The sequence below is a fragment of the Montipora foliosa genome, chromosome 12, assembly GCF_036669935.1.
Source record: "Montipora foliosa isolate CH-2021 chromosome 12, ASM3666993v2, whole genome shotgun sequence".
Taxonomy (NCBI): domain Eukaryota; kingdom Metazoa; phylum Cnidaria; class Anthozoa; order Scleractinia; family Acroporidae; genus Montipora; species Montipora foliosa.
In genome coordinates, this window is record NC_090880.1 from 7,413,322 (window position 1) to 7,440,821 (window position 27,500).

Consider the following 27,500-nt stretch of genomic DNA (forward strand, 5'->3'; position numbering starts at 1 on the left):
TTAAGTTCGTTAGATCATTTAGTGTTTTTATTAACGAACGTTTTCTTCCCGATGACCAAAATCGGCCAAAATCGATCGAAAATAGACGGCATATTCAGAAACTGGTAACCTCGAAAGCAAAGATTATCATTTAAAACTAATTGTACGTCGCATTTCTAATTTCTCTCTTGTATATTTAGAGTTATTTGGATCGCGATTTGATTGTAAATCAAATATTTCACGTAATTTTGAAACCTTTTGGCTTAAGACAGCTGAACGAGAGGTGAATATTTAGCCTATTTTCAGCTGCTCAAAAGACGTTCTGGTACATGTCTTTCCCAAAACGGTTTATATTGTCTGAAAGAGCATGGTTTCTTCTTCAAATTAGTGAAGTAAAATTTTTGGGTAATTAAAATCATGAGCGCTGAGAAGGCGAGTAAATGCAGTTCTACTTCCTGAAAATGTGACCTTTGACCTCAGCGTCACGAACGTGACAACAACCATAGACAGCAGATGTTTCGTTAGTTTTAAACATTTTCTAGTGAAATCGGTCCGAAACAGTTACTGCAAGAAACTGGCAGAAGTACGGAATCTTATGGTGTCTACGAAGGAGTTAAAAGTCGCATTTCTGACACAAAATAACTTCGTTCGTTAATAGCATTAATAAACGAGCTTCAATAAAATTTGCGAAGTTGCGATGTGTTTTATCTAGCCGATACTCACCTGAAAGTTTTGTTTATAGCAGATGTCGACTCGTTTTCTTGGAAAAACGTTCGGAAGGAAGTAAATTCAGATTTCTCCATCTTTGCAACCAACCTCGTTCCCAGGGTCCCAGGCGTTAAGATGAGAGACCCTGGGAACGAGGTTGCTTTGCAAGTACCAATGTTTAAATTCCCACCTGCAGCTGCCGAGCGCTGACAATCGTTCACCAGAGAGAAACAACCAAACTGCACAGTTGCTATTAGCAACTCCAAAGTAACATTCTCTCAAAATGTAAACTGAAATAAATGTTGGACTATTGACTGCCTTTCAGGACTAAATTAGAAAGCAGATTCAAGCTTCAGTACCTTTTAAAATTGCTTAACCTTATTTGTTTGCTGCGACTCCATTCATTTATTTGATACATTATTAAATTAATTTAAAGTGAGATCACGTTCGAATATTGACAGGTGTCGCAAATTTTCGGATAAGGTAATGCAATAGAATGTATTCGCGGTTTTTCGATTTCCATACTTGCCATTTACTTTTAAGTAAAAGAGAAAAGGAAAAGAGGTTCAGTCTACCTGGTGTGAGAATTGAACCTTGCGGTGCACTTTATCTAGCCGATACTCACCTGAATGCTTATATTTATAGCAGACTCTTTTTCTTGGAAAAACGTTCGGAAGAACTGAAACCAGATTTCGCCACCTTTGGAAAGAACCAATGTTTCACCAATTTCCAGCCGCCAATTGTTCATCAGCATTATATCCGGGATGATTGTTGGTTTTGGATGGGCTCGAGGGAGTCTCATTTCGAGGGCTCAACTTGATTGCTCAAATAATATGTTAAATGTTTTGGGCTATAAAATTAGCGTTGAAGAAGAGGGGATACATTATATTTTTATTTTCTTTATTTCGCGCGAGATTGGGTAGCGGGGGAGACGGGGTGGGGGTACAATTTCGAAACACTGCACGCCCGCGATATCTTTTTAGCCTGGTCCTCTCATCCCGCGGACATACCGGTACCTGGGGTATAAGTGAACATTTATCGCCGAATCATAATCTGTCCCAGGCATTGACCGCGGGCTTGCCTGCGAATTGGTTAAGCTGAGCAGCCTTCGGCAACTGCGGACGCAGTGTATGACGTAACGACTCGATTTTTCCCACAATTCCTTATTTTCAAAATGGCGGATGAAGTCACACATAAGGATCTTGTGCCGGCTTGTGTACCAGTTGATAACTTCAAGTATTTCTGTCCAAATGAGAGATCTTGTATGATGTGCGGACTTGTTATAATTGTCAAAAAATGGTCAAGTTGGTTAGGATCTACTCGCATTCGGGGACTATACTTCAATGGAAGGGGAACGCCCCGACCAAACACATTTTTGTGCTGGCGCGCAATTTTCACTCGGTACTCAGTGATACCAGGCAAGTACCTCTGAAGGCGTTTGAAACGGACTAGATCAGCCATTATCGACAAGATTTGCCTTCTTGTATCCCAAGAGGATGCATTTTTGTATGTTTCTGCCAAGGCTTCAAGGTATTTGTGTTCGTCACCCGCTGCAGATCCAAGCTCTTTGTCCACAAGCATTGACGACGGCAGTGCATCCGCATCCCATAAATATGCTGCATCCCCTGGCATAATCACATCCAAAGCTGCTACAATGACATATTTTGCCTTTTTTACGTAATTTTTACGCGTACGTGCGCCCGCCTCTTCCCACCTCTTCCTGGTTCAAGTTAATTTCTCTACGTTACAACTTTCCAGAAATTTATTGAGTTGCTACCTTTGTAAGTACTGTTCACTAGGCTCTTCAGCTGACACTTGTGTTGACTACTCATCGCTGCCGCTACTTTGTTCAGGAACAAATAGACTATTATCTAATCTCAACTCCATCATTCCTGTATATATGGCCGATAAATTGCTGTCCTCAGCAGAGTTTGCTTCCTGAAATATGGATTTTCAATAGCATTAGTAGGGTAGATCCTGCTCTAATAACTTACATATTTCTTATTCGGCAAGCGCGAGGCTCGTACTAAGGGAATATCGGCCTTGGGACATGGGGTCGATATCCTACCAGTACGGTTCCGACCAAGCTTAACCAAAAAGAGATTGACCACACGACTGAGAATTGTTACGAAGAAATGCCATGATGAAGGACTGGAAAAATATCTCATACTTCAAGCGCGCGATTTTGATCGGGAGCCGAAACAGACGTATACTCTGGTCTGACGTTACTAAAATAAAAGGGACAGAGAGTTGCAACAAAAATGAAAGGAATCTTTTTTGTTTAAAGCAAGTTCTTTTAGAAAAACGTAAGCTGACCATAAAAGAACCAAAACATTTTCAAAAGTGGTCGTGCGGGATCATTCGGGACAGTTCCCGGTCCAATACTGAGAGAATATTGGACCTGCAATGGAGCTATCTGATTTTAGTTATTGGCCCTCTGAACTAACTTAGTCGTGTAACAAAATGTGATATTACTTGGATTAGTTGCTAGAAAAAAACCAATACTAATTTTACAATTGGCATATAAATAATACGATAACACTGTTATGGTCTGGTTAAAGGTCTCACTTGACAGCATGTTCCCCATAAAAATTCAAGAGGAACGATGGCAAGAAATTTAGCTCAGTTATTTGCAATAGTGGATTTTTTGCCATTCGCCTATCTGCAGAGCTTCAGTGGCTAGGATGATTAATTTCACGCAACTTACTTGAACCAACGGGGGTAACGATGTCGGTGGCCTTAAAGAGACGGCGAGACTGTTCAAGAGTTATTCCATGTTCACCCTTGGAATTGAGCACGTTTTTCGGTTGCTCCGCCACCTTAGCCCAAATAAATGGCGATGTCTTGGGCAAATAGTAACATTCAAAGAGATCTCGTTCTCATCAAAGATGCCTATCATTGACAATAATGAAAGAAATCGTCAGATAAGTGAAATTCAATTCTGCAGGTTACATAGTTGACTAGTTTTAGACTTTGCCTGCCCGGGCCAGCAGAAGCCTTGCTTCCGAATTCAAAGCAGATTCTGAAACGCCGCATGTTTTGAGATGGCCCTTGATGTCCTTGCTGCAGTCACCCATTGTTACTACCTGATCAGTAGCCGGACGTTCTGGGCTTGCACCGCAATCTCCTCCAACATATTTTGAATATCCACAGAACGCCATGGCGCTTAACGAGTCCACACCACGTAAGTCACGAAATCTTTTTCAGACCTGGACCTCTTTTCCTTTTCTCTTCAGATAAAAAAGGCAAGGATAGTAAATCCAGAAACCGCTAATACGTTTTATCTCGTTAACTTCTCACGACTTGTTTCCAATGCTGCAACCGACATTTATCCGAAAATTTACGACACCTGTCAATATTTGAACGCGAACTCACTTTAATTTAATTTCAGACCTTCCAACTTTCTGTTTTTAAAATGAGTGAGATTGGGCACAATAGCCCGCCGAAGGCGAGGTACTGCCTGCCGATGGCAGGCAGTCACCCAGTGCGGGTCCGGGGGCATGCCCCCCCCGGAAAATTTTTGAAAATTTGAGTCCCTGAAATGCGATTTTCTGCATTTTTAGAAAAGATTTACAAAATTCTAAAGGTACAAAAATGTCCCATAAAATCTCAAAAGTAACACTTTTTTGACATCTGCATTCAATGAATGCGAAGAAGCAGAAGAACTATTTAAAGGACCATCAACTTTTGCTCTCTTTCGGCCGGAACTACTCGACGTTTCGGCCATTGTTATCTAAATTTTCAACTTTTCTTTATTGTAGCTCAGTCAGCGTGAGGAAGTGGTGTCTATGCGTGTGGGCGTGAGAAATATATCAAATGCGTGTGTCTCACGCAAAATGCCTGAGAGTTGGAAGGTCTGAAATTTAATAATGTATGAAATGAATAAAGTCGACGCAAACAAATAAAGTTAAGCATTTTTAAAAAGGTAATGAAGCTGGAATCTGCTTTCTAATTTAGTCCTGAAAGGCAGTCAATAGTCCAACATTATTTCAGTTTACATTTTAAGAGAATGTTACTTTGGGGTTGCTAATGGCAACTGTGCAGTTTGGTTGTTTCTCTCTGGTGGGAATTTAAACATTGGTACTTGCAAAGATGGCGAAATCTGAGTTTACTTCCTTCCGAACGTTTTTCCAAGAAAACGAGTCGACATCTGCTATAAATAAAACTTTCAGGTGAGTATCGGCTAGATAACACGCATCGCAACTTCGCAAATTTTATTGATGCCATTAACGAACGAAGTTATTTTGTGCCAGAAATGCGACTTTTAACTCCTTCGTAGACACCATAAGATTCCGTACTTCTACCAGTTTCTTGCAGTAATTGTTTCGGACCGATTTCATTAGAAAATGTTTAAAACTAACGAAACATCTGCTGTCTATGGTTGTTGTCACGTTCGTGACGCTGAGGTCAAAGGTCACATTTTCAGGAAGTAGAACTGCATTTACTCGCCTTCTCAGCGCTCATGATTTTAATTACCCAAAAATTTTACTTCACTAATTTGAAGAAGAAACCATGCTCTTTCAGACAATATAAACCGTTTTGGGGAAGCTATGTACCAGAACGTCTTTTGAGCAGCTGAAAATAGGCTAAATATTCACCTCTCGTTCAGCTGTCTTAAGCCAAAAGGTTTCAAAATTACGTGAAATATTTGATTTACAATCAAATCGCGATCCAAATAACTCTAAATATACAAGAGAGAAATTAGAAATACGACGTACAATTAGTTTTGAATGATAATCTTTGCTTTCGAGGTTACGAGTTTCTGAATATGCCGTCTATTTTCGATCGATTTTGGCCGATTTTGGTCATCGGGAAGAAAAAGTTCGTTAATAAAAGCACTAAATGATTTAACGAACTTAAAGTAATATTTTTGTAACTAGTGCCCTAAGAACTTCATTCTGGGGGAGTTTGAAGAAATTCCATTTTTTGGCTATTTCCCGGTTTAGTCGATATTGAGGCGGAGCCGCTCTTAACTAGACGTTCCAAAAAAGCGTACACTGGATTGCCTGTGGTACGTTTTACACAAAAAAAGAAGGCACTGAATTGGGTGGCACTGAACTGCAGCTTTTCAGTTATTTTTTTCAAGTAGGGCGTCATTGAGACCATTTGAGGGGTCACCCATATGTCGCGCCAGCAGAGGCCCTTTGGCTCACATGTTCACACATTCAATTATTTTGTAATGTGCTGTCCCATTTTGAGGTCTTTTAGCCTTTTAAGCTTTGGTAATAAATTCAGTTTAAAGATAACAAAACACGCTCTTGAGTAAAATTCACTCGTTTCTTCTTTAAATAAATAGTCTGCAAAAAACTAACTGCAAATTGCTCTGACGGACGTTTTCCAGCATGCATGGCAGTTGCCCTAAGCAAACGTTTATTCAACCATAGTTAATAGACTGGAATGGTTATGAAACCCGACGAATTTCTTTGTTGTAGGTTTTTGTTCTCTTTTTTGGCCTTGACCGTGCAAAAAACACAATAATTGTTCACTCCGTACTGAGAAACTAACCAATAGAAACGTGTTGGTTACGTAAGTCATGCATAGTGTATGGGCGCAAAACAAAAGATTGTCCAAGGTCGTGGACTCTCCAACAAAAAACTTGGCGTCTTTGTTTGCTCCTTTGATGTTTGCCGAGCTTCAAAACCAGTGCCCTCTATTAACTATGATTGCACACACTAAGAAAGGACTGAAGTTGTTTTTTCCGCTTCACAATTCCTCTTCTTGCTAGTCTAATTTGATGCCAGGTCAAAACACTGCTTGGCTTTACGTTTGCTCCAAAAAGTACCGTAAAAGCCAGGAGTTAACAGAAAAAGACAAGCCTAAAGACAGATGAAGAAAAAAAATAACATAGCTTTTATATATAACTCTGAATCGAATTCCCATCAAAAGATTAATGACAATAGATCGTAAAAACACGAAAATTTCTGCAGTCTCTGACTTTTATGAATGATGTTTTGTCAAAGGAAGAAATTGATCACGTGCTAGGCAACCATAAAGGTGCACGTGATCACCTTTTGTCAACTGAATGAACTACGGGAAAGACTGTTAATCGTTCGTCGTTTTCAGAGTAAAACAACGTACTTTTAGCCAAGAAACTTCCGTCTTTGGTTTTTTAATTTTGTTGTAATATTTAAATGAATATTTACATTTAATCTGTCGGGTCAGGAAGCGTTCTTTGTCGGGTTCCCGAGAAACGTATCTATTTTGAGTTCAGGGTGAACTATTTACACAATCGCGATGTTGAGCGCCCTTGTAATTGAAAATCTAAACATCTCTGAGATACAAAAACAGATTTGCGAATTATCGCAAATCACAATGTCGAAAAGCACAAAAGCAGAAGAAATGGTTAACTAAATATGAAGTTTGTTACTATCTGAATGTTTTTGTGTTAATTAAGGTAAAGGGATATATTGTCACGCAAAAGATGTAATTTCATGACACTCAAAATTCTCAAAAAAGCGTGAGTTTCATGTAAACAATCCTCGCAATAGTAAGTCGTAGCAATAAATTAGTAGTAGTAGTAGTAGTTAAAGAAATCTTGTTGGCTTCCAAATAAACTTCACTTTACACTACAATGACAAAATCATTTGTCAGAAAGAAAAAAATTCCTGTCTCCTCGCGTATCACATTTCAACGCATGTATGCAAATTTGTTAACTCATTTTCACCGCATCCCAATTCCTGAGAAATTTTTTCTTCTTTCAAATATTAAAAAAATATATTATTTATCGTCAAGCGTTGCATCTTTTATATTCAAATAACCGCTAAAAATAACAATTTTTTAACGATCTATCCGTAGATATTTTTTCGTAATTTAACATTCTATGTCAAAATTTGTAGAACAATCAAAACACAAAAATAGCAACGCATGCAACAAATTTAGTCGCATTTTAATACCACTTTGTTGAACTCTCATGCTTAACACAGGAATTTTTAGTTATTGTGAAAAGTCTTTCTCTAGTCATTAGCAATCACTCTTTCAAATTTCAGATTGACCGGTCTACGAATATTTAACAAGTTTTTTTCAATGGGATGTCAAAAGGCCAAGTGGATGTTATGCATAATCGGGCAAGTTCGAGCGATCGAGTTGCGCGTGTGACCCGTAAAAATATTTTTTTTCGCAAAATGTTCGCGAATCGTCAAGTATCACCACAGAAGACAAGAACATCATTATAAACGCTTATTCTACCCAAAAAGTAGGTTCTGGAGGTAATTTTGAGAGTGGATAAATTCATAAAGGTCACCATCTCCAGCGAAATATTTTTTGAAAAAATCAACATATTCGCTATTACAGGCAAAAACCTCCTTTCTATTTCATTAGGTGCGTGAAGAGAAGAAACTCAATCGTGTCAAATTATCATACGCAACTGCATGAATTTCAAGATCAAACCATTTCCATGAAGAACCTTTTCCTTGAATAATGAGCACAAAATAGACGACAAGCCTTTTTTCAAATAATTCTTGGCTGTCACATTCCCAGCTATTCTTTTACCCGAAGACTGTGCAGAGTTGGGTACAAATAAATACCGATAGTCAGACATCAGAGATCACAGATCCACTTAAGGTGTTCGATTCGTTCTCTGTCTTTGTTGAACCCATAAGTTACCAGAGAATTTTCCATTTGGTTTCATTGTTCTACATAACAGCACACTTGGTAAAATATTAGAAATACAGTTCACTTTCATTTCGGCTCGACAGGCGATAGATTGTTGTCGAAGTCCATTACTCGTCGCTGTTAAAGATTCCAGGTATTTACTTTTCACTACCTGTCCTGTTTATCCAACTGACTTTCAATTCTTGAGCTCCATAAGGGTATATTTTGTTTAAAGATCCACTAAAACGCCATTCGCGTTACATGACTTTCGACGCCATTTTAGGTTAAGTTAATCATTTTACTGTGTCCACCAGAGAAATCTATGCATTTTCCACTATCCTCTCGATCCTAAGAAAATCCGCGCAGAAGGCTCTATACACAAAGACACCACTTAGCAGGGGAGTGACAGGCAAGACAAGAGGGAGTTGCCCAGTCTAGCCCTTGGGATATGTCAATTTTAGTTAAGTTATTTTTAGATGTCGCGAAAACGCAAGTCTGTGTCCCGAGATACATACAAAGTCAGAGAATTCAAAATGGCGCTCCTAGTGGAATTGCGTTTTGTTGACGAAAACGAGTTTCAGAAGCAAGGAAATTGGTTTATATTGCCCCACATCTTGGAGTTGGAGATGGATCCTACAATTCGTAGTGAATCTAATGGCTTGTTGAATGAAGAATACGACTTCCAAAGCCATTACACAACTGCCAGATAAATTCGTATGAAATGACGTCACCTTTATAGTCGCTGACGGCTAGGGAAGAGAGACTTCCGATCTAAAAAAAATGGAGTTTGTGGAAATTTACGTATCCCGGCCATCGTCCCAACTCTCCGTCTCCCTCATTTCCTCTTCCAACAAATCATTGTCAAAAGCATTGAACATATGAATTTATTTAATTTGCTCCCTAAGAACCTTTCGAGACGTTCAGGTCCCGAGAGTTAGAGCAATGATCAGTTTAGACAATCACCGTGATAAACTCATCCCATTGAATTCTGTCTTTGGCCTACGACGGTAGGACCCGTCACTGTAGGCGTGCTCATAATGTTCGATTAGAATTTGAATCCAACAGGAGTTTTGGCACTAATTTCGGCATTTGACATTTGAGACCTCTAAATGGTATTGCCATTTTAAAGTGAAAAAAAAATTGCTAGTTCCCCGAAGCGATCAAGCTCTTAATTTAACCAATGTTTAACAATTTTGGCTAAGATTCCCTGGACTTGCACACCCTGGTATGTGAATAAAAGCATATAGAAATGGCTAAAACTGACACGCTATATAACACAACTCAAGGTGGCTCACTGTCGAAGTATTAATGAAGAATGCGAATTTGAAATTAGTTTGAATTTCGAGTTCTGCCAAAAAATGTTAATTTTCATAAAATAAAAATGCTCACATAATGCTTAATTAATGCTTTTGTCCCGCTAAATTCTAGTAATGCTAGCATTATGTATGTATAATTTCGAAGTACATCGATAAATATATTGATTTTATCCTCCAAAGTCATGGCGACATCAATACATCATTATTGGGTTTCGTTTGTAAATGTTTATCGAAAATGATTTTTTTTAAAATGATGAACAATTGAAATAGTGAAATTCTGGAAAAACAAATATCTGCTGACAGATACTTTGTCTATTATATATGGGCAATGAATTGAGAATGCTCAGAATTAAAGGAAACTGATGCATGGTCCGGTTTACTATGCATGTAATTTGTGCATGAGTAATCTGGCTGGCCCGTCGTGAGGATTGTGAATCTCCATTTGAGTCATTTGAGCTTGAAGAGATTCCCGAAATCAGCAGAAATATCGAAATTTTATCTTAAGTATTATTTGATAATAACTTTGTAAGGTTAATCTCTTTTAAAAACAAAAAATATAAAAAATCAACAGCATCATATTTTGGTGTTTTCTTGTCTTGGAATTTTCATTCAATGCAACTTAAATATATGGTGTCTAAACTATCGAAAACTACCGGCAATTTGATGTAAGATCGAGCTACTGACGAGCACAGATCTGCTCCTGAGATGATGCAGCAAACTATTTGGTTTGTAATGTTGGGATTTATGCCCTTTATGAATTTCAGATCCACTTATAACCCCAGCTTTGTTATCTTTCCGTACTTGTGTTTCTTATTGAAAGGTACATTTCCTTGTGATTTTGTGCGCTGTGGGACAATAACAATGCTGCTTTTCAGTATCTTTCAAACAAAAAAATTAGGGGAGATAGCAATAAAGTAATAATTCAATAGGTTAGTATCGCGGTAAACAGAGACACACTTGATACACTGCTCTCTTAAACTAAAACATGATCTTCCCGGTCACAGATGAATGCATCCAGCCCCTAGGAATCTCGGACTACCGAATTCGCGATGATCAAATGAACGAGCATACTGCTTTTGACAACGACTTCCATTTATTTGGTGCTCATCGAGCAAGGCTTAATCTAACAGATTGGCCACCAGGTTACAGAGGGAATTTTGAACCTATGGAATCTAGTACTTACCTTTGGCTTGAAATCGATCTGGATCAAAGAACAGTAATCACTGGAATTGCGACACAAGGTTATGGAGATGACACTGCACGAGAGTGGGTAACAAGATATTTGATGTCTTACCAAAAGGGAAATGATTTGATTTTCTTCAAAGAAGCCAGTGGTGTGTCTCCTAAGGTCAGTGTCACACTTCCTATATCGTGGTCTATCTTTACTTGGATCGCTAGTTTTTTCAGCGTCCGTAAGAACCGTTGACTTAAGTACATATTTTTATCAGTTTTGGCAGTTTTTCAAGAGCCATGAAAAACAAAGTAACCACACGGAAATCAAAACAAAAGTCTAAGGTAACTAATGCGGCTGGTGCTAAAAAAAAAAAATCGCGTGTGAATTTCAATGAGTTTCAATTTTCCCATTGACCACGGGGTACCCACACAATCGGATGTGTAGCCGATTGTTATTTTACATTAAATGTACTAGATTTACCGTTTGCCTCACCTTTAGCGATATATCGCTAACTATGTATATACAACAATGATAAATAAACGTCGAATTACCTTAGCTGTGGTATATAGTCGTCCTTTTGCCTCAAAATAAGTCATCATCCAATCAGAGAGGAGCAAACGGCGTCAAGAGTTGTGGCTGGCAAATGAGAATCTTGCTACGCATTCCTACCGCTAAAATACTGTGGGATTTTGATTTTCTTCGAGGGCTAGCTCCGGGCCGTTTGGATGGATTCTCGAGTACGAAGAGAAGCGTGAATGTTTCGACCTTAATGCTGCGAAGTTTGAAAGCGGAGCAATGCTTTCAAAACAAGGCTTCCACCCTTTTTCTTCTATAATAGTAACAGTCAACGGCGAACTCAAAATCGCTCAAAAGACCTCTTTTGAGGCAAAAGGACGACTATATACCACAGCTAAGGTAATTCAACGTTTATTTATCATTGATATACATACATAGTTAGCGATATATCGCTATAGGTGAGGCAAACGGTAAATCTAGTACATCTACTATAAAATAACAATCGGCTACACATCCGATTGTGTGGGGCCCCTGTGAATTGACTAAGGCAATTTATTTTAAAACCAAATTGCCAGGGGTATAAGAAAAAAATGTAATACCAAATCAGAGTTAACTGAATAGAATGTAATGTAAAGTGCTAGATTTCTATCCCATATGAACCATGTGAGCGTTAGCCCTACTGATGGAAATGGGCCCACACAAGGACAAAGAAAAACTCTGACCAGGGTGGGAATTGAACCCACGACCTTCGGGTTAGACCTCCGCTGCTCTACCGACTGAGCTACAAGGTCAGACGGGAGCAGGCCATGGGAAGCAGCCAGGGGATCGAGCTTGTTCGGAAGCGGTAGGCGTACTCGGTCTAACAGCAACGTTCTTTAATCGGTAAACAACAAGCTTCAAAACGGTACCCCGGTAAACTAGACTCATTATGACAACTGTCCCGAACAACTCAAAATCTCTCAAAACCTGAAAAAAGGGTACGCGTAAAGTACGCGTAATGTCCTTGAAACTTATATAGTCACGCGTCACGCTAGTAAACATGTCTTCTTAACAGAGCTCAAATGCGGCATACTTCTCATCCCCCAGATCTGCTCCGTCCGGAAACGAAACGCTACGTTTTTTTTTTTTTTTGAAATAGCTTCCTGTTTGTAAATAATTGTTGCATAAATTAAGTTTGATCAAGAACGAATGACTAAACAAATATTTTCTGACATGAAAATTATGGCTGGCTATTACTCATTTGCAAGAAAGAACACTTGAAATACAAAATGGCTAAAAATCCGTGTCATCTCTTTGAGGACAACTTGCATATCAACCCACATATGCAAATTAGTTAAGTTCGAATATTCAAACACGATTGATCTACAAAGACAGAAAAATCTCACATAAACCTTTTCAAGACAAAAAAAGAATTGAAACAAGCAACATATTTGCTATTAGAGGGAAGGGAAAAACCTTCCTACAATTGAACCTCCCGTAGGCTACCACCCAAAAATTCAAACAGAATTACAGATTGAATCAAGGTTTTGCTTCCCTTTTCTAAGTTTGTTAAACCCATATGCAACCAGTGTGTACATAACACCACATAAAATATGAGAAATGCAAAAACATAAAACAAACAGTGGCTACAAACATAATGATAAAGTGCATTTTACTTTCGACTTGACGTTTTGTTAGCTTGCGAACGCACACGTATTTCCCGCGGTCGTTTCTCTCCTGCCGGAAATACGTCTGCGTATGCTATGCTACAAAATACATCTTCAGAAGTGACGGTTCAACAAATTTAAATATGATATATATAAAATTAAGAAGACTGGTAACTAGTGAGAATAAGATAAAAAATAGTAAGATAAATAGATAAATGGATAGCAGTGAAAACTGACCGTTTAATAGAGCCACAGTTTTTCACTGCCAACGTTTTCGTTTAACGCTGGTTTAAAGTCACCAGCGTTAAACAAAAACGTTGGCAGTGAAAAACTGTGGCATTATTAAACGGTCAGTTTTCTCTGCTATCTATTTATCTTACTATTTTTATCTTATTCTCACTAGTGATCGTCACTTCTGAAGATGTATGTTATAGCATATGAAACGTCAAGTCAAAAGTAAAATGCGCTTTATCATTATGTTTGTAGCCGCTGTTTGTTTTATGTTTTTGATTAAGTTGAAATTGCCAAAGAGCAAGAATATTTATGATGAGAAATACAGCTCACTTTGACATCCGACAGCGAAAGATGCAATTGTTGGTCAAGTCCATTATTCGTCGCTTTTAAGATTCCACATATACACCGCTTGTGTTGTTTATCACATTGACGTTGCATTCTTGAGCTCTGTGAGGGTATACGTATATTTTGTTTAAAAACCCAATAAAAGATCATTCCAGTTGCATCGCCTTCGTCTGGCGCCATTGCTTGCACTGTATCCACGGGATAAAATCTACGCATTTCTACAATACTTAGCAGGGGTGTGACATGAAAGACCGTTGCGCAACTTTTCCGAAAAAAAAAAAAGAAAAACTGAAAAATACTACTCGTTTTTCGACTGGATTGCCATATTGCCACCCCTTAATCACAAAATGATGGAGACCAAAAATTACTCATTATTACTCATCACTCGTTATTATATATTCTTTGCAGTTTTTCGAGGGTAACACCGACGCAAATTCCATTCAATTCCATACACTGCCTTTCCCGGTAGTGACGACGCGTGTGATTTTTTATCCAAGGCAGTGGAATAACAATGTCGGTCTTCGAATGGAACTTTATGGGTGCGAGCCAGGTAGGAAGAGACTTTTGATATCTCAGAAGCAAGTGGCTATGACCCTTTCCTTGCTTTACAGAAAAATACATTAAACCTGCCGTGATAGCGGGATGCGATTCAGTGTAAGCTCGTGTTTATTTCCCCAACTCGCATCGTTATGCCAGTGCCCAATGTTTCTAAACTGGCCTCACATTTCTTTTATCGGATTATTTGAAAGCACCCTCGAGCCCCAGTCATGCGAAAACGATTGTAACCCAAAACATGACTACAACATGCCCGTCGTACGTCATGTTAAAAGGGGTTTTAATCAATGGTAAGCTTAAGCACACGATGTTTTTGAGCTACGGACAGAAACCGGACGTGAAGACTCCCATATCCTGATAGCAGTTCCTTCAAGACTGTTGAACTAATTGTCTGTACCAGATAAAATATACTTAATAATATAAATGCAGTAGTACCTAGATAAGTTAAAAAGGAAAACAGCTCACTTCCGGTTGCCGTTCGTGACTTAAGCTCCCTAATCTCAATATTTACTTCACTCGTTTTGCAGAATTCCACTTTGTGGCTTGGGTTGCCGTATCCAGCACTAGCTTTTCATTGGATTACGCCTACAATAAGAGTGAAGCTTACCAATCTCTGAAGGAAGATGTCATTTCAGAGGTACAAAGGCAGAGAAATTCTAGATTTAGGTTTTGTCCACATTCACTGCCAAAATCCATTAAGATAAGCAGTACATATTTAGGAACTATTCACCTCAGTGGAGGTGGCTAATGGTGGATATATCTACCACTAGCCACCGACACTGGGGTGAATAGTTGTTTTAGTATGTATTAAAACAGTGAGATAATATAGCAAGGGAAGATAATTTTAACTCTTTTATTCCTGCAAAGATTACAACATTTTCGGGCGCAAATGCCGTACGAATGGCTCGGAGATGAATAGTTGTTTTAGTGTATACTCAAACAGTGAGATAATATAGCACAAAAAACATGATTTGTACTCATTTATTTCTGCAAGGATTACAACATTTTCGGCTCAAATTCCGCCCGAATTGCACGGAGGTGAATAGCAAAGGATATCCGGAGTTTGAGTAGCCAATCAGCCCGCGCGTTCAACGCTATCCATTCTTTTTAGTATATACTAAGAGGTGGTATCGGAATATTTTTGGTTTTGTAATAATAGGAAAGGCTGTCAAGTTTGATGCTTGCTACTCCAATAACATAACATCAATGCAATTTTTACCGATTTTTACTCGTCTAGTTTGATCGTTGACGGATTTAACAATAACAATAACAATAACAATAATGATGATAATGATGATGATATCTGCCGCAAAGCAATCTCGAGATGTTATGTAAGCAATACACGCAGCAGCAACCCAACTTCCAAATATATTTTTTTAATGTATAAATTATGTTTCCGATTGAAACACGTTAGGAGGAGAGTCTTGTGGCTTACAATGACGTTGCATGGTTACGTTAGCTTTTTACAGCTTTTCAATGTATTGCCATTTTATCCAACTGCCTTAATGAAGTCACTTGGTTTACAGAATACATAGGCAGTTGGAAATTAACGGGGGAGTTAGATTGTTTTCATTCTCGACAGAGAAACATAACCAGCAAAGCCAAATAGAATATTATTTTGGATATATATGACCAGGATAGTTTTCTGCGGCAGGCTTCCTAACTTTAATTCATGACATTTCTTTCGTTGACCAGGTAACAGATTTGCTGGCCTATGTTCGAGGATTTCTATTGGCTGACTTGCGCGCATTTAGGTAATCAAAACAATGGGTATCAAGTATGGATCATGGACTGAACGAATATCTATGTCATCTTGAATCAAAATATAAATGATGATAATGTAAAGCAATTGTTTTTAACGAAAATAAAGAAAAAAAGATCAGATCATCATACACAATAGGATTCCAACCCTGGGCTCAGTAGTATCGTTGCAGTTCTTTTAAAACTAATTTACAATGTCATACCTGCTTGGAGCAGGTCATTTTTCTGTCCGTTTACATTTTGGTAGAAAGTTAAACAGACCCTCCATAATTTTGAGATCACTTATTTGGAGTGGTTTCGCACAGAGATACAACGATAAAGATAACTTGACTCATGGCCCTTTACGGGGCATTAGAGATTTAGCGGCAAACGGGAAGGCCTACTTGTCATGAAAGAATGGAAACATTCTAATTATAATTTTTATCCCTTTTTAATTTTGACAAGTTGCTCTATACCGGTCGCAAACAGACAAAGAATCACTTCAAATCAAACACGTTTCTTTGATTTTTGGCAAAAAGCATCTTTCGGCTTAATGTCTACCGTTTGCCGCAGACATGACACTAAATCTATCTATTGTCACTTTTGACCATACCTCGGGCACGTGACCTCCATGCCCCACTATTTGCAAACAGCTTGTTGGTTGTCCATTTAACAGAATGTGCTGAGACCGGTCCCTTCGGCTCAGTATTGTCTTTATCCGAGAAGTCCTGAAATATGTAACCACTTACAGATGAGATCCCAAAGGGAGCTTTTTAGCCTAACAAATTTAAACTAAAAGTCCTGAGTGTAGGAACGGACGATTGATCCTGTGCACAATGAACTTAGCCAACCGGTCAACCAGTCTTACGTTAAGCTAACAAATTTGGTATTCTTTTTAGTCCACAGAAGGTTGGCCTCAGGTCTATAATGGCTGCGGAGATCAAGATTTATTGCATCCAGTCACAGAAGAGTTATGTGGCGGACCATCTTAAAAGCAGCATTGCGAATAGTGATTCTTTATTGTTTAGCGATTATCTACACACAGAGGAGCGCTGTAAGTGATGCATAAGCGACCTTACGACGTGAGCCAGTTTGACGCCCTGGTGTGATCAATTTAAAGATTTATTGTTTATATCTGTTCAAATGGTTCATCATGCAATAATTTTAGTTGCATGTTACATTTTTCTCAATATAGAAGAGAATTTTTGACGAGCTCTACTACTTAACCTGCGCATAGCAAATTTGTCAAAAAACACGAAACCCTTTAGTGGTTAGGAAATCCATCATCTCCAAACGTTTTAAGATAGGTTTAGTCAACTTTATAATACTAGGACATGATGTAAATTGAAGATTCCATCTATTTTGATCTCTCTCAGTTGATTGTCAATGCGAAATCCCGAAGGTCGTTATGGAACTGGAAAAATCATTGGACAATGCTATTGCTGTTTATTCAACTTCGACGTTTCCTCTTCGTGCAACATTGCAAGACAATTGCAATACTTCCAGCGACTATCAACTCTATTGGGAGATTTCTAAGTGTGACGATAAGACACGTGTATGTGATTCGGTCATCCAGTACGGCGGTAGATGGAAGCCAACAGGACAAAAAGTTCTCTATCCGCGGCTATTTCACGGGACTGGTTACCTGTATATACGATGCGTTTATAGAAAGCAAATCAAGAGAACAGCAATGTCTCTCGATATTAAGACGTATAGCTATGGTTTTGTACGTCTGCTGCGGCCTCCTCTAATTGCAAAAATTGAAGGTGCCGACAGAGTGGTACGAGGGATTCACACATTTGTTAAGCTGAACGCCTCCAAAAGTTACGATCCCGATAGAAATTCTTTGAAAACAAAGGGAACAATGTTGCTCCACTGGTACTGTGAAGAAGAAACTGAGGATGAAAAAATTCATAAGAAATCTGTCACGGAAATGCCAAACCAAGGGAATGGAAAATTACAGGGATGCTATAAATTCACTGGGGAAGTAAATAACTCATCTCCATTGCTTATTGTGAATTTGCAACCTGTAAAAGGAAACAAAACACTCATATTCACAATTGTTATCCAGAAGGAAGATAGAATTGCCCAGGTGTCTCACAAACTGAGAGTAGAAGAGCCTTTTGTTTTCTCTATTAGGTGAGTGGGAAGGAAAACGCTCTTTCGCGCAAACATAAAGGGTTAGGATTAGTGTTAGCATGTTGATCACAACAATACAGAAAAACAGGTAGTAAATAATAGCATGACTAGTTCACTGAACAGCATAGAGGCCTTCATTTGACACCATTCAATAAACTGCAGTATTTTGGGGGGTTTATGGTGAATGAAGATGAAAATTGTTATAGATTCAGATACATTCCTGAATCGGTAGTAGAGAAAGGGGAGGGAGGGAAATATAGGATTTCCAAGGGCAGAGGTGATCCAATTTCAGCCTTCCTTGACTAGGGTTAATTGTATCCTATCGTGGGTCCTATAAAGAAATGCAATCTTTAACTCCATAACACCTGTTAGCTGCTCTACCCATTGGGGTACAAAAACTCCTCGTGCGCTAAAACTGTTAGTAAAGAGGCTGGTTTTTTTTAATATTATACTTCCCTAATTCCTGTACAGTTCATCTAAAGTATTTTATATGTTTTTTTTTTTTGCAGATGCACCTTAAACTGTGGAAAAAAAATAAGCGTTAATCGGCGAGTCGTCTTAACAACGTCTTGCACAGGCTTTCGCTGCCACAAAGTTTTCAAATACAACTGGGAACTCTTTCAACGAAAATCCATGGCCAAAAATGATTGGATGGAAGTTCCAAACTTTGAGGACAAAATTCTCACAAATATTGATAGCCCGAACTTAGTTATACCAGGGGGGGGAAAGCAGATTTTGGAGGAAAACAGTTTATACAAGCTTCGCGCAATTGCAATACTTGATAATGGGTTTAATATCGCAGAGGAAATGACATTTGTTACCAACTCCCCTCCTCATGTTGAAGAAGGAAATGGGGGATGCTTTGTTGAACCAAGTGAAGGTTTTGTTGTGATCACGAAGTTTAACCTCAGTTGTTTTGGCTGGATCGACGCTGACCTCCCCTTAATCTATGAATTCAGGTCTGTCATTGATGATCTGTGATGGTAAATAGTGACGTTACACCCTGCAATTATTTTTGTCGTTCTTAACATCTTGTAATAGCTTTAAGTAGATAACAGAGCGGTTTTCCATTGAGTGTCGCAAAACAAAAATCAAAGTATTTAGTTCGACTATTCATTGCAGGTGCAAACAGCGCAATGAACCATCCCAAATTCGTAGCAATTCCGTGTAACTTGCTCAAAGCGCGGGAAAAAAATCGAGCCTGCAAGTAGTGATTGGTTTTGGTTTTCCTCTTCATTGGTTGATAAACTGGCCCGAGATTATTAAACCAATTATTGTAATCGCGTACTTACTTTTGACAGTCAAATAATAATAATAATAATAATAATAATAATAATAATAATAATAATAATAATAATAATAATAGAAGCACGACCAATTTTGACATCCAACACAAAGTATCCCCTTAAGTCTAAGCATTTGCTACCTATGTTCAACAATAAGGTAAGGGTAAAGGTTAGCGTTATTTTTAGCTTCGGGTAAATGCAGCAGTTAATCTTTACTTAAAGAGCAGCATTTGGGGGACACTTTGTGACATAAATTGTCTGTATTCTGAAAGTTGGCGAGAAGAGCAAAGGGACACTTCATGACGCTTATTGAAATCCGCGTGCATCTAATTAGGTGCAAACCTGGACATATCTCCCTTTATCACTCGTTTGATAAAAAAGAAAAAAAGCAAGTTTACGTGTTCCACTCCTCACCGACGCAACGCTACAGATTCTTTAGAAAACAATCTCTTCATTTGTGACATTACACTAATTCAGTCTAATGTCTAATTTAAGATGACAGTGATGTTAACGGATGAAAAGGGTGAAGATTGAGAATTAGATAAGGTCTTTTTGTTTTCCGTGTTTCGGAATCATTAAAAATTAGACTGAGAGTTGAATTACAAAGACTCGGACCCTGCACCATCACGTTTGAGGAAAACGTTCATATTCATAAAAAGATGTCATGGATTTTTGTCGCTTGCAGAGGCAGTGTGGCCGAGTGGTTAGGACACTTGCCTTGAGATCCGGAGTTCCTGGGTTCAGGACCCGTTCTGACCACTCGTTGAATTCGTTCCTTGTAAATAGCCAATAGTTCCTTGTAAATAGCCAACTGGTTTTCCTCTGGACAGTTGGGATTCTTTAGTGTTGTTGTTGTTGTTGTGTTCTATCGTTTCGTTGATTATGTTTGATTGGCCCTGAAAAGTTTCTACAGGGAATGACAAATTAAGGGTGCGTTCTTATTTATACCATTGATTTCAGCAACTGTAACATTTGTAAGGAGCAAATTATAAATAGAAAGAAAAGTAATCTAGTGCAGCCAAAGAACAACTTAAAGTGTGCGCAGTGACAAAAGTAGCCAGCCATTCCGCTTTCGAAATGGGTACTACCATGTTCAAGGTAAATTTGGTTAAAATACAATACATACTTAGGGCGAGTTCCTTTGGAATAATCCGGAAAAGGATCACTGACCCATGATCACTTGGATCGCGGTCTACGATGGAAAATTTTTCGGTTCCTTTGATGCACCATGATCCAAGTGATCTGGGATCAGTGATCATTTTTCGGATTTCGGATTATCCCAAAGGAACGCACCCTAAGAATCTATAGTTGAACATGGTAGTTACCATTTTGAAAGCTAACGGCTGGCTAGTTTGGTCACTGCGCACACTTAAAGTTGTTCTTTAGCTGCATTAGATTACTTTTCTTTCTAGTTATAAAATGTTTCTTACAAATGCTATTGTCAATGGTATAAATATTGCAATTTCACAATAAAAGCTGAAAGTTGGTGGTAAGGATTTTTTGTTCTTTTTTTTTTACCTAGATATCACACAGCTTCAGGAATGGTAGTCATGAATAGCGGGCTTCGTTCAAGCGCGATCGGCCTCCTTCCATTGGGAAACATTACAGTTGAGGTTCACATATCGGACTCGTTGGGAGCTTCGGCGATTCAACGTCGTCAAGTTCAGGTAATAAAGAGTTTAAGTGACGTTGACAACAAAGAAAACAGGATAACAGCAAAAAATCCAGTGGTAATGATTTTGCACGTGTTTGGGAATATGCTCTGAAAAACAATTTGGTGTGAAATCGTGAAACTCCACACTTTTTTTACTTGTGAATACTAACAGTATTTTACATCGTTTGATTTGATTTGCGTTCATTTGTTGAATTCAGTTTACAGTGTCCCCAATTTGTGCTCCAGCGCTAGAAATAAAGCTCCTTTTCTTTCGTTCTGCATCATTAGTTTAACTACTTTTATACTAAATTTAGCTAAAAGAAACTTATTCCGGGTGAACGGGATAAATTAATCACGAGTTCCAGTCAAAGAATGGGGTGGCCTGACCTCCTAATGGCTCATAAAACGTAGAACTAAGTCACAAACATTTTTCTTCGGACAAACCTTTCCAGTAGCTTCTTTATTACTGCATTCTTTTCGCTTACTCCCTAACGAGACTGGCTCTTGATTGATTTAAGATTCCACAAGAAATCCGGCATCCTTATTGGGGGGCAGTGTTGGCTCGTACCCTGTTGTGAGAGCACTTATTTCCCACCAATGTGACCCAGGTTCGATTCCCAGACTTAACATCATCTCGGTGTCATATGGTCGGCAAACTCGACGTCATTTCAGGGTTGAATTTGTCTTTTTTTCCGGCTTCTTCGGGTTCTTCTTTCCTTAAAATCTAACGTTTAATTTGAGTTTATTTCAATTTTCAGTTTCCCCAGGCCCCTGGAAATGCCAATAAAGTCTATTGTACTACTGTATTGCCTTTAGCGAAGAGAAATTTCAGGAGAAACAGAAACTGTTTCCCGAGACGTCAAGAAATCCAAAGGAATAGCCCTTTTTGAAGATACAGCGGCCATTTTGATTTCTATTGTTTCGAAAGATATTATGGGATGCTTGGGGGGCAAATTGATTTTGAGTAAAACATAACAAATAAACTGCGCTTATAAACATAACGAGATAACGCATGTCGTAATCTCGTTATCTTTATAACCGCAGCTAGTTTGTTTGTTATTTTTACTCAAGTTGAAATGGCCGAAAAAAAAAAAGTGTCTAAAATTGATATTGTTAAAAGTTTTGGATAGTGGCAGACATGTTACAATTTTAAGAAACAACATAACGTTTTTACAAACATGTTTCAACGAAATCTTCTGTCATCTTCAGTTTGAATTACAAACGACACAGTTGAATATAAAGTGTGCGCAAAATACTAATTAATATAAGAGCAAAGGGAAACATGACAATTTAAAATATTCCAAAGAAAGTTTTAAATTGACATGATAAAGTTGATGATTTAGCGAAGGTTTTTCCCATTTATCATGTCAATATAAAACTTTCTTTGGAATGTCGTTAATTAGCATTTTCTGCACACCATATATTCAACTCCGTACTTTGTAATTCAAACTGAAGATGAAGGAATATTCTGTTGAAACATGTTTTTAAAAAATGTTGTGTTGTTTCTTGCAAATTAATATATATTTGCCCTCCAGGCATCCCGTAATAGCTATTTGAAACAATAGAAATCAAAATGGCAGCCGTATCTGCGATAATCTCTATTTGAAATGGCTTTGTTGACGAAAACCAGTTTCAGAAGCAAGGAAATGGGTAAATCTAGCCCCAAAACCCGGAGTGTGAAGCCGTGACTGAATATCTAACAGTCGCCATTACACAATGCCAGATAGGTTTGTATGAAGTCTTGCTTAATTTAATAGTTGCGGACTTCCTGGGAAACAGATTTCCGATCTTAACATATCTTTTGTGAAATTGACATATTCCGGCCAACGCCCATACTCTCTCTCTCTCTCTCCCTCGTTTTCTCTTGCCTTAGGTTAAGCCGATAGCCACCGAGAGTGTATCTGAAATGTTGGTATCGTTATCGGGAAGGGACAGCCAGCTAACTAAACTTATCAAAGAAGGAAATCTTAACCTGGCAGCGCAAATGGCGTATTCTATCCTGTCACTTGTACAAGAAGCAGATATTGACCACACCAACAAAAAAGAGGTACCTACTAGAAGAAGTTTCTATTAGTTCCATTTGTTGCGTTGTTAAGAAAGCCATCGTGACTAGGCACCCGACATTGTCATCCGGATAAAAGGAAACAAGGACAGTTTTTTTTTTCTTTTTTTAATAAAGTGATCGTTTTGTCAGCCGAGATATAAAGTTTCAATGATGGGTAAACCGTCTGACGGCGCTGTTAGTATTGCACATTTGAAGTAAGATGTATTTACAATTCCCCCAATTTTGCTGTTAGCGAGTGATTTGATATCAGCTTAGGATTATGTGATTGACAAAAAAGACTTACTATTCCATTTAATCACATTTAGTTGAAAGTAGAGGTTATTAACCAGATAGCCACTATGGAGGTCAGCAGACTTGAGCAAGTTACTCAGTTGTCAGCTGTTGTTGTCATGGCAACCAAAGAGAACGAAGACCTGGTAGTATCATCACAGGTGCGATACATCAAATTAAGTTATAAATCACCAGATTACAGTTTAACGGCACGCTTTTTGTTAAAGAATCCAGCATTTTCATTATCCTTGCAATAACACTTACAAAATAAGTAAACCAAACAGAGCTTTTATTTGTTCACGATGTGCAATCATTTAATGAACTTATCGAACGCTTGAAGCAATGTAAGTAAAATAGTGTTGAAGAAAATACTGATCTTAGTTAACCTTAAGCAAGTTGAATGAATTTAGAACAAGCCCTAAATTCAGATTCTTGAACATTTTTTTGAACGAAATTACTATCTCTGTTTTGTTTTTTGTTCCTGTTAGAAAGATGTAGTGGATCTCTTAGAAAACATGACAGACCTTGTAAAATATCAAACCGGTCGCAAGGAATCGGATCCTGATGTGGTTCAGGAGGCAGGAGGAAGCCTCCTTCATGGACTCTCTAATGCCCTCAGCATATCCACCCCTCGAGCAAACTCAAATGGGAGGAAAAGTAAAGAGATGGACAAGGCAACGGACAATAATAATAGAAAGACAGACCAAACCGAGGTATACAATGACATGACTACAAGGTACATTTCCTATAAGAGTACCTGCAGGAGGTTGAAAGAGTTGACCTCTTTAGCTTGCACGTTTTCCCATTTCAAACCACGTGATGTTCCCAAGGGAATTTCCTTTTGTTCTTTTCTGAAAGTGCCTATAAACCCGAATTTTTTTTTTTTTGCTTCGAGAAATCTTTGTATCGGTCTGAGCAAAATGGCGCAAAAGGTTTTGTTTTTGGTTAAAACCGGAATTTTTTACGAATTTTTAAAGTGCGGTTTTCTCTGCCCGCGACCGGGTAAAAGGGAGACTGGTCCTAGTGACGCAATTCTCGGACGTTAGCATCAGGCAAATCAACAGAGGAGACGCGTAGTTTTGTAGTTTTCCCTGCGCACCGTTGAAAACAATTTCTGTTCGGCTGACGTTTGTAACCTGCGTACGTGTTAATCAAGAAATGGCTTCGAACGACTTCATTCTGTCCTCCGGTTCAGATACGGAAGTTTCAGAAATGGAAGATTACGAGCTGGAAGTTGAAGGTTCGCCAAACTCGAGCTTTGCGGCAAACGATGAGGAAGACACGCACGAGGCATATGCTGACGATCCCCCAGCGGACGAAGAGTGGCTAGAGTTGTACGAACAAGAAAGAAAGGAGGAAGAGGCCCAAGAGAAGACACTCCAAAAGCGCCTAAATGGTACAGAAGAAGTCCGTGACTGGTAAGTTGTAGCGATCTCACTCCCATTTCTCAGGCATGGCTTCACCTCTGATGGAAGTCACAACTTGCGAAACTCACAGTCCGGGTTTTACGTCACGAATTACACTCGACCCATTCCCTTTCGGCAAGCTCACCAGCTCGGTAATAGGTTTTCGAATCTCACGTCTCCGCCATTTTGAAAATTCGTTCAAACCAAAAATTTTTGCGCCATTTTGCTCAGAGCGATACAAAGATTTCTCGAAGCAAAACAAAAAATTCGGGTTTATAGGCACTTTAAGTTATGCATACATATGCACGTGCATAAGACGACATTTGAAAGAAAGTGTTCCTAGAGTAACATCCCGTGGTCTGAAATGGAAAAACAAAACGTACGCTAAAAAAGTCCATTACAGCCGGGGCTGTAATGGTTAAATTGGTAACCATATGTATCGTCGCAGGAAACAAAAAGCAAAGTGGTTACCCAGTCAAAGAAACTGGATCATCTGTAATCACTTCACTTCCTGGATCTGAACCAAGCCAGCATATAAAGCTAATTCGAGTAAACACTAACTTTAACATTTCAGTAGATGGGTCAGATCAAGTTCACGGTGTCAAAATGTTACTTCTATCTATAACAAGTTTTCTCCTTTTTTATTGACCAGAATAAGAAGCTTGCTTCTAAAACACTGCATATCATGGATGTACTAGGAACCAGTCTCCTGGCAACCAAGGTACTTGGCGAAAGATCAAGTGCGTTCTCTACGGATAAATTATCAATGACGCTTGATCGACAAACGCCAGTCAAAATGTCGCGAAAGACGTTTGGGAAAGGCAAAGAAAAAGTGACATTGCCATCTGCAGAGACTCTTTTTCGATCATTTTCCGAAAATACAGAATCACTGGATGTTCAGGTACTAAAGGTGTCACACATACTTTTTAAATTATAATTTGTGACTTTTAGGTTTTAATTATGATATATGTACTTAGATTTAACTTTTAAATGATACTAGAGTGTAGATTGCAAGATAGTGTATATATTTTATAATGTTTTATAAATTCTGAGGAGCTTCCCGTGTATAAATAAAGATTGATTGAAAAAATGAGTTGTATAACCCAAGCAGAATGACCGATTAGTTAACGGACCGTCTATATGCTGTGATTCAATTTTGTTTTTGGTTTGAAAAGCCCATCAGAGGTAGGGAGTTCAGTATCAAGTTCTGGTGAGTGTACATAAAAGTCTCGAGAAATATGCAATGTCTGTGAGTAGTGTTGTGTAGAGGAAGTGGACATAACTGGTATTCGAGGGGGGGAGGGGGGCTATAGATGTGTGAAGGAAGGGTGGGGTAGGATGTAGGTATGGAGAGGGATAGTTGAGTAGAAGAGCGGAAAAGATGTCTAGTTCTTTTATAGACCCCTAAATAAACCAAGCCTCTGTTTTTTAACTACATTCCCCGAAAAAAAAAAAGAAAAAATGACTGGTTTAAAAAGAATTCAAACCAAAAACAAAATTAAACTCAACATATATCATTGAAATATGTAAAACTTTCAAGTAGCACATTTGCTTTCATGATGACATGCGAGATCCCTCAAAACAGTATTTTATTTCTTGTCAGATGACGTCTTTCACGGAAAACCCCTTCACGTGGGACGAGAGTGCACGAGGCATTCGGACGTCAGTGGTAGATTTCAGACTTAAGACAAGGAATGGAAGTATACTTGAAATCTCAGGTCTAAAGGATCCAGTGGAGTTGTTCTTACCAGTAACACGCCATGGCGAAAAAAGCACAAATAGTACTGGTAAAAGTTATTTTGTCAAACCAAGTAATGGCTCTAGCAATCTACGATATCACCGAATCAACATCCCTTCTACTAAAGCGATCGTCTTCTTTGAGATTAAACCCGAGCGTGGAGAGTTTTTTGAAGTTTTCGTTAGTGCGCAAAAGAAGCCAACACCGGAAAATTACCAATTCAAAATTAGAGTTCCGGATTTCTCGTCTTGTACTGCACGCTCCAATGCTATTGCGTACAGCAATGAGCATCGAAATTGCAGCAATAACCCTTATGAGGTGTCGATATCATATGAAATCACAAGAAAAACTGGAATTCACTATATTGGGCTAATGTATGTAGCGGATAAGGGATCAAAAGCACGGAGACGGATGGCTCGATCATGTAGAGGTCATGCTGGAAGACGAAAGCGGTCTTGTATTGGCGTTAAGGATCCTCCAACCACTTCTCCTCCAACACCTAGTATTGTGATTCCACAATATGACAAAAGTACTGACGTAAACTACACCATGTCCGTGACTGTAAAGAGCTGCTTGTACTGGTCGGAGAAGAAGCAGGCATGGATTAATGACGGCTGCATGGTAACTTTTCGTTAATTCAATTTCATAATGATTGTCAAAGTCTCAAACAGATTGGGCACTGCGAAGATAGTATGGCATTTCCTTTTTTGCATTAGTGAGCAATTTGGTGGTGTGTTTCATTTTCCTGTTAGCAAGGGGAGACCAATGTAACGTTTTGAGCATAATGTTAATTATCATTGTCTTGCTTAAAGAAGTATCACGGTGTAGTTTGGTGTTCTTAGTTTCTTGGAGAGGCCCAATTTTGCGCCAGCATGCAAGCATCTTCACTCTATATTATCACGTTCCTCGCTATTATTATTATTATTATTGTTATTATTATTATTACTCTTATCGTAATGATTATTATGTTGTATAATTATTATGGAAGATTTCATTTTTGTTTTCATGAATAATTTACATAACTTATGGACATCGGTCTGGACTAGTTAAGTTACACTTCATCGTTTTCCTTCTTCTTCTGACAGCGTTCAATATGGAAGGACAGCGTTTTGTCAGTGGTCGTTATTGAGCTTAGTCAT

General features: G+C 38.5%; 1 protein-coding gene and 1 pseudogene across 3 annotated transcripts in view; one reads left to right on the forward strand and one right to left on the reverse strand.

Annotated features, from left to right (window-relative positions):
* LOC137980067 (polycystin-1-like protein 2) overlaps positions 1–27,500 on the forward strand; it is a 73,907-nt gene that overhangs the window by 34,504 nt on the left and 11,903 nt on the right. For all 3 annotated transcript variants that reach the window (XM_068827417.1, XM_068827418.1, XM_068827416.1), the window contains 13 exons: positions 10,598–10,941; positions 13,917–14,058; positions 14,591–14,700; positions 15,759–15,817; positions 16,703–16,857; positions 17,180–17,942; positions 18,452–18,901; positions 20,751–20,895; positions 22,756–22,929; positions 23,253–23,378; positions 23,706–23,930; positions 25,276–25,524; positions 26,227–26,982. In XM_068827417.1, the coding sequence (XP_068683518.1) occupies positions 10,598–10,941; positions 13,917–14,058; positions 14,591–14,700; positions 15,759–15,817; positions 16,703–16,857; positions 17,180–17,942; positions 18,452–18,901; positions 20,751–20,895; positions 22,756–22,929; positions 23,253–23,378; positions 23,706–23,930; positions 25,276–25,524; positions 26,227–26,982 (3,698 nt within the window). The remainder of the gene's footprint in view (positions 1–10,597; positions 10,942–13,916; positions 14,059–14,590; positions 14,701–15,758; positions 15,818–16,702; positions 16,858–17,179; positions 17,943–18,451; positions 18,902–20,750; positions 20,896–22,755; positions 22,930–23,252; positions 23,379–23,705; positions 23,931–25,275; positions 25,525–26,226; positions 26,983–27,500) is intronic.
* On the reverse strand, positions 1,780–3,848 carry LOC137979819 (uncharacterized; annotated as a pseudogene).